Source organism: Excalfactoria chinensis, chromosome 4 (genome assembly GCF_039878825.1).
Source record: "Excalfactoria chinensis isolate bCotChi1 chromosome 4, bCotChi1.hap2, whole genome shotgun sequence".
Classification (NCBI taxonomy): Eukaryota; Metazoa; Chordata; class Aves; order Galliformes; family Phasianidae; genus Excalfactoria; species Excalfactoria chinensis.
Genome location: NC_092828.1, coordinates 61,237,060 through 61,245,058, shown reverse-complemented (window position 1 = coordinate 61,245,058; position 7,999 = coordinate 61,237,060). Strand labels below are relative to the sequence as shown.

Below are 7,999 nucleotides of genomic sequence, written 5' to 3'. Positions count from 1 at the left end.
GTTCCTTTAATGTGTATGTTAATGGAAGAAAATGAAGACATTCTTGCTCGGACAAGCAAAAGGACCAGACAAGGAGGGATAAAACCGAAAGATTGTAACTATTCCTGCCAGACAGACCCTCTTGGCATGATCACGGGACGTCTAGCTTGCACACCTGGCATAGGTGTGAGCAGATATTATAAAGACCATTGGCAAGCCTGCCAAACCTGAGGCGGCTTGGAGTGAGTGGCAAGAGACCATGGGTTCGTGTATGACCAAGGAGCAAGTGGCGAAGACAAAGGAGCAAATGGCAGATAGCCAAATCGTGGAAGAGGAGCAGACGGAGCAGACGATGGATAGTCAAATCATGGATGAGGAGAAGGCAGAGGATTCTCAAATCATGGAGGAGGAGCAGCAGGAGCAGATCGCAGATTCTCAAATCATGGATGACCCCATAATCTATACATGGAATCCGCTCTACGAAGTCCCAGCCTGGAACAGATGGAGAAGACGACCTGCGCAGAAGGAGGTGAGCGCCAACATCGAGCTGCATCTCGCGCAGGAATGGTTCCACGGCAAGATGGGACCAGGGTGCAGTGGGCGGCTCATCGCTGAACGGATGCTGAGGGAGTACTGTGCCATGATGGGGGCTCCTGATGGCTCCTTTCTTGTAAGAGAAAGTGGGACATTCATTGGGGACTACGTCCTGTCCATCTGGCGCAATGGAGGAGTGCAGCACTGTCGCATCCATTGGTGGCAGGATGCCAATAGCCACAGGTACTACCTGACCAATAACCGAATATTTGACAGCCTTTACGACCTCATTTCCCATTACCGGGAGACACCGCTGAGGTACAACGAAATGGAGTTGAGACTGACAGTGCCTGTGCCTCGTACCAAAGACTGGGTGCCGCGGGACGGCACCAGAGGATCGAGCACAGCTCCAGCGCCATCTTCCTCAGGGCAGGATGGAAGATCCAGCACCATCGTGCGTGAAACCAGAGTCATATATAATAAGGCACTTGACCAAGTTCATATTATTTGAGTTCATTGTTCACAACAAAAGTTTTTGTTCTGCACTAACCACAGAGTCCGTGTCTAATTACCACAGGTAAACTTTGATTGTATTTGCCTTTCTTCACCTGTATGAGACACTGCATTCTTATCCTTACCTGGGGTTTCTACTACCCATACCAAATTGATCACTTTCTTTGTCTGTAATACTGGTCTTATCAGGGGTAATAACTAACACTAAACTAAGGGCACGAGCACTTCCAATGTTGTGCTTTTGTCCCTATTCGGAAGTAACGATTTGTTTACTTTCTGATCACAAGCGGCAGAGGATGGGGGGGTGGTGAGGGGGAGCAGCACAGGGATGCGTTCTCTTGTGGCAACAATTACATTTCCATATACCATTTGCATTTATACTTACATATACCCTAAACATTTAACAATCACAAAGATAGTGACAATAACCAATAGTATCAAATAAAATAAATAAATAGGGGTATTTGTGTCAGCTGCTTTCTCCATTCAGGAAGTCCCAGTGTAAGCCAAGATCCAGACAGGAATTCTTTTTGTTTTGTTTTGTTTTCACATCGTTCACCTCTTATCAGTCCTGATACCCCTGTTATACCTTGCCAGTCCTTGCCTTCTTCAGTCTGTGTCTGTCCCAAACTTTCTCACTTTCCAAACTCTCATCATTACATAAACTCACTTTCTCTTTAACCCTTTTTCCTTTATACACTATCCCACTATTTGTACCTTCAGTCACACTTCCACATACCCTCAATTATATAATTACACTTTCTTATACCATAAAAGCAGTCTGTCCCATTCCCTTCAGAATCCACAGATTAAACAATACATTTCTTCAGTTTCCACAAACACCCTTAGACCAACAACCATGTTTTGTATGGAACTCCTGGACTGATGTGATGCTGAAAAACATCAATGCAAAGGGCTTTCATTTGTGACCACATCTAACAGATATTAGATGGGTCCCTTGGCTCATTTCCCAACTTGTTAGGAATTTGGAAACACTATGGAGGAATAACATGCAAATCACAATCAGTTTAACCAAAAGGGGTGAAAGAAGGGGTCAGAAGGAATGGTTATTACTGTGCAGAGTACCATAAAACCAGAATAACCTGTAAAAACTCTGAACCACATTGTGATGTTTTAAGAGATCCAAGGACTGATATCAATCACAATCCACAACAAACAAAACATAATACTATTGCAACCAAAATATGTAATCAAGAGGTATATTCAGCATTCTAGCATGATCTCATCTTCAATTTTCCTGTCACAAAACACAAATGGTTAAAGTCAGCTATCAGCCATTCTGTGTTCAGTAAAGGTCCCACGGGGATCTTCTGTAAAATAAAACAAGACAACTTGCCCTTTTGGGGCTATTGTTAATACAATTAAAAAATGAGGGAACAATCCAGCAAGAGTTGATTTTACATTTCTTTATCGGGGTGTCCTTAGCCTTCCAAGGATATTTGTTAAGGGATTTCATTAAGGTTAGGGAAACTGTCCTCAGGTTAGCTGAGTCAGTTGTCACAGGCTGGCCAGGGAGATAAGTGTTTCCCTGGCTTATCAGTAACTGTATTGTGACTCACAGGGGGAATTGGCAGGAGTGGTGAGGCCTTGGGACAGAAGGTGTTAAATCGAGGATCTCCTTTTGTTGTGAGCTTTCTAATACATCCACCCCTTCACTGCCTTCCCCCCCCCACCTCCCGCTCATCTGGGGAAGGGGGCGAAAGCATCAGCTTTCCTTGAGCTTCTTGAGCTTTTGTTCTGGCCACCAGTTAACTAATTTCTCTAGTCTGACTGTGGGTAATCCATTCATCAAATCTCGTGGAACACCCTTTTGCCAGCCAAGTGTCCAGAGACGATTACGTCTATGACCAATATTTCGCCTACCTGTTCTTACTGGCAATGAGACCCTTCCAGTTTCACTGCGGTTTGGGCTAGGTGGCCCAGGGGCAAGGCTGACAGCTGCAAGCCTCACTTCCCTTGGGTCAAATTTACTAGTGTTAGAAATCACCGGCCCATATTTTCTTTCATAGTTAATTAATTCTTGGGCAACCTCCCCCCATGTCCATACTTTATATCCTGTCTGCAGATGGTTAGAGGTTACAGTTCCTTCTAATGCTGCCTGGGTTCTTTCTCCCTGAGGCATAGCCTGTATCTTTCCTTGTAGTTGTATACCTATAGGTTTCAGTGATTCTGGAAGCCCCCTAATTAAAGGAGTCATCCTTTCAGGATCAACAGGCATCATCATAGGTGATTCATGATGTGGCTGCAATTTTCTATCATACATCATTTGCAAACAGGCAGCCTTTTGGACACTTTCAACCAATTGATCCACTGTCCCATTAATAGCAAGAGGGTCTCCCCTTTCTAAAGGGTTGAGACCACCAGCCCAGTAAGCAGCCCTCTGTGTTAGGGACCAGGGAGCACGGTTGTTGCCAGTAGTTAAAAATACTCCTGGCCCCCAATAACCCTCAGCCTCCTTTTCGGTTAGCATTATTTGGTCTCCACCAGTTAGACTGACTCTCCATACATACTCCGTTTCAGATTCTCTTGGAGACCGGCTGAAATCCTTCTTCAATTTAGCTAGTTCAGTAGCTGAGAAAGGAATTTCTTTAACATTCATTTGAGGATCAAGGTCCTCACCATTATCGAAGGTATATTCTGTTTTTATAAGAGGACGCAGAGGGGCTACTGGGGTTTCATTATCAAAGCTTTCTTTTGTTTCTCTCAATTCCTCCTGAGGATAGATTTTCTCTTGTGGTGCACTATGGATAACAGTGTCACCCGTATCTTTATATGATAAAATTTCCTTAAAAGCCATTTGTAACAACACTGAATTATGTTTCTCTCTTTGTAATTGTTCCTCAAGGTTCAATATTTGATTCTGCAGAGTTTTTACCAATTCTTGCATTACTTTAACTGATTCCTGTAATGCTTGTATGGTTTGGGTTTCTGCCGAATGCTTTTCATCTCGGAACTCCACGGCTGCTTTTAAAGCTGCACCGAGTACCGCACAAATAAACGATTTTCCTTTCCCGGCTCGGGTACGAGCCCCATGTTGTAAAACACAAATGCGGTCTGAAACACTCTGCAAGTTATGCCAGTTTTGTCGTGCCCAATCCACCCCTGATAAAGAGGGCCGAGCACCGTGCTTTTCTAAAAGGTCAAATAGCACATTTTCACTTTTCATAGTGGCAATACTTTCACTCATTTCTCAATACCCTAAAAGATCTACACTAAGGGAAGAAAAGGTACACTTAACTCCTTACCCCTGCCCAGGGAGGCACGCACCAATTAAACAAATGTAAATGCTACAATCATGCCTCCCTTTTGTTTAGAGGAGCACACAAAGACAGCAGGCTAAAACAACACCTTTTGGGTTAAATCGCCCCTTATTTTCCTGCGAGGCCACACAGAAAAACTGCAAATTCCGCACCTAGGTTACAAGACGCTCTCAATCCTGGCAACTCGGAGAGGTGCGCACAGAAAAAGTTTAAACAACGCAAATTCTCAAATCACTCCTCCCTTACACAAAAGACCAAGAAGCACAATCAACTCTTACAAAGAACATGTAAACACCTAAATCGCTCCTGGCTATCCTGTCAGGCCAGAAAAACTTCAAGCTTCAAGCCACCAAAGTTACCAAACGCTTCAAAATTTCTTAAAGAGGAATAAACTTCTTGGAGAGCAACACACGCTTTACGTCAAAAATTACCTCCTCACTTCCCCAAGAGGTGCACACACAAAACTTTTCAAATTCCAAAACACGTTACAAGTTACTTAAACCACAAAAAATGCAAAATTGTCTTCTCGAGGAGGCACACACGTATAAAACAAAAGCAAATAGTCAAAATTAATTCATACGTCCCCAAGAGGCAAACACAAAAGCAAGTAAAGTTTCAGAATATGGAGCGGTCTTCCTGGAGAGGTGCTCACATCTAAGTTACCAAAACTATCGCTCCTTGCAACTCCAGGAGGTGCACATAGAAAAGTTTCAGGCTATATCTGGGAGGACAACACTCTCACGGCGGGTATCCTGTCCGTGACGCCAATAATAAATGTCTCGCTCCAATTTGCAGGAGGGAGGCAAGGTTCTTTGATATGTGTATATACCCGGCGTGAGATTAAGAAGCAACGGTTCAAATGTTGGTCCAACCAGTTTATTAAAGTCCTAGCCTTTTTAGGGAGATGGGGAAGGGAAGGTGGGCGATAGGAAAAGTAGGAAAAAATAAGCAAGGAGTCTGTAGAGAGCAAGAGAGATAGTCACCACCGTGGGTCCAGCGAGGTACACATTAGGTCCGTTGATTTCAGGAACTCGTCTAATCACCGCGGGGGATGGGAGAAAGTCAGGGAGCACTGCAGCAAGCCGGCCTTCCGAAAAGGTTTTCCCCTCAGGGAATTCTCCGTCAAAGGTGTTTTTGGGAGATCGTCTCCAAAGTTCGTCTCCATAGATCGTCTCCAAAGATCGTCTCTAAAAATCGTCTCCCAAAATCCCCAGTTTAGCAAGGGCCTTTTATCCCCCATTTCGGTGGGGTTGTTTTTTCTTCTTCTTTGAAGTTAGAGGATATCCCGAACAAACACTGAATGTCTAAACAAGCATCTTCTGAAGGCGTAAAATGGTTTAAAACCAGCTTTTGTGACATTCCTGGCCCACAGATAAGCCAGCAGGGGTTGGTGGTGCCTCTGTTTGCCAGACACAAGCATTATCGCCTTCTTGCAGTGGTCAGCTCCTTCAAGCAGCACCCCTGAAAAAGACTGCTTGTCCTGTCTCTGCTTATCTTTGCAATCATAAGCAGAGATGGCACAATAGCAACCACCATTCACCCTCCTAGATAGTTAGCAGTCGCCAGTCAGAATCTTATCATCAGGAAAACCTCCCGAAGCAAGCTTTGAGACAACAAAAGAAAACCAGATCTGTCCTTCACACTCTTGTTCTTCTCCAGGTATCTTATTTGAATCTGGCAGCAAATGACTGTCACTAGAGAGCAGCAAGGATGGTGTGACAGCACTTTGGGCAAGCTACCAAGCACAGGCGAAGGTCAGCTGGTAAATGAAAGCAGAGAGCAAGAATTAAATGAAAGGAGGAAAATGCCAGTGTTATGCTGACGTTTTCATTAAGAAAATCACTGAATACATGGAACAAGTTTGACATTTACTTCTACAGTGGTAGAAATCACTACACTGTGTGTACGGCATGTTTTCCTGTTCAGTCAGCATATTTTACAGCTGGGGTAAAGGGGACTGTAATTGTTTTACAGTAGCAGTGATACAAAATTGTTCATTGACTCAGCTCTTTTCTCCATTATATGAACAACATTGTAACTGACCATGTAATACAACTTTTTTTTTGTTATTCCTCTTTCCACCTCTACACATGCCATGACTATAGTTATGCTTTTAAAATGATTTCTCTAATTTTTCTCCTTAATATACAAATCATCCACTGTTCCTTTATTTTCCTCTTGAATAGATATTTTCACTGAAGTACTGTCACTGGGCATTTTCCATCGTAAAGTGTTCTTTTTAGTTACATAGTTAGAAAATTTTGCTGTAATGTTCTTTAAAGACTATAAAGAGTCATCATCAGGTCAGAGAATGAGTGGTGAATCCATTGCAGGCCATGATGTGTTGCATTTTTGCATTCCACAGTTTTAATGTGGATATGGATGAGCTGAATTTCCATTGGACTCATGCAAATTGCATCACTTTCCAATATAAAAAGGTCACAAGGGTAAAACAGCTTTTGAAAATGCTCCCCGTTTTGGAAGTGTTCTGGGGTTACAAGCAGGCCCAGAATGGTCAATCATCTGGCTATTCTTTACAGGTATATGGCTCATAACAGACACTAGCAGACAGAATATGAATTAGAGTAGCTCTAAACTTTCTCTAATTGATGCCAGGAGTTCAACAGGTTCCCAGGCAACTTGAAAGTACAGGGAATACAGCAGTGATTCAGAATGTGTGGTGATAAATAGCAGTCCCCTGGAACTCAGACACAGAATTCACACTGAGCTTGAGGGTGGCATAGTGGGAGGCCAGACTCAGTGTTGGATATTTAATCCTTTTGGAAGTTGCTTGTAGCACTGAGCCAACAACCTTGGGTATGTGACACATGGCCTGCTTATTTCAATTTCGTATTTTGTAGATGTAATTTCTTCTGCTGTTTTTTCATCTATAACAGAATATCCAATTTGCACAAAGAATGGCATTAAAATTAGCATGCATCCAAAGCATATGGATGGGGTGTGGCATAATCCTGCCTTTCCACAGACCAGCAAGAAGAGAGAGAAAAGGGACTTCCCTGGGGATATTCAAGGCTAGGCTGGATGGGGATTTGAGCAGCCTGGTCTATTGGAAGGTTTTCCTTCCCATGACTGCAGGTTGGAACTGGAGATTCTTTAAGATTCCTTCCAACTCAACCCATTCTATGAGTCTATGATTCAATGTAAAGCCAAAAAATTGGAAGTATTGGTTATTTTACTACACCACTGGTTAACTAAGCTCTGTCAATAGCACTTGCAGTGCTTCCTTAGTCATTCACAGGTGTACATGGTAGTTCTGTGAGAATACACCAGCAAATATGTTTCAAAATAAAACCTGGATGTGTTTCTGTGGGTAGCTCACTCCAGGGACAGCTTGTTTTCGCATGTAAGAATGACCTTGGGATCTTCGTTTACACAGTCCTCCCACACCATCTTAGCAAACTTTGCACACTGAAATACCTTAGCCTGTCTCAAACGGTACTCAAGGCACATAATACAGACTCTTGGTATCCTGTTGAAAAATGCTTTTCTGGAAGGTTGTGATAAGGTCATTATTTTGTGTATTTTGAACAGAAAAAACAAAACCCTTCTCTGTAGGGGTGGCTATTGACGCAGCAAGTGGAGCCAGAAGGATTAAGGTCAAGCACAGCATACTGTGGACCACAATACACTTTGAACATTAAGATTGTTCTGATGGAGCTGAACCCCAAGGA

General features: G+C 43.1%; 1 protein-coding gene across 1 annotated transcript; it reads right to left on the bottom strand.

Moving 5' to 3' along the window:
- Positions 1-2,752: 2,752 nt before the first annotated feature.
- On the bottom strand, positions 2,753-4,241 carry LOC140251740 (uncharacterized). Its single transcript, XM_072335809.1, has one exon. The coding sequence runs from the start codon at positions 4,232-4,234 to the stop codon at positions 2,753-2,755; it is 1,482 nt and encodes a 493-aa protein (XP_072191910.1). The 5' UTR covers positions 4,235-4,241.
- Positions 4,242-7,999: the final 3,758 nt, after the last annotated feature.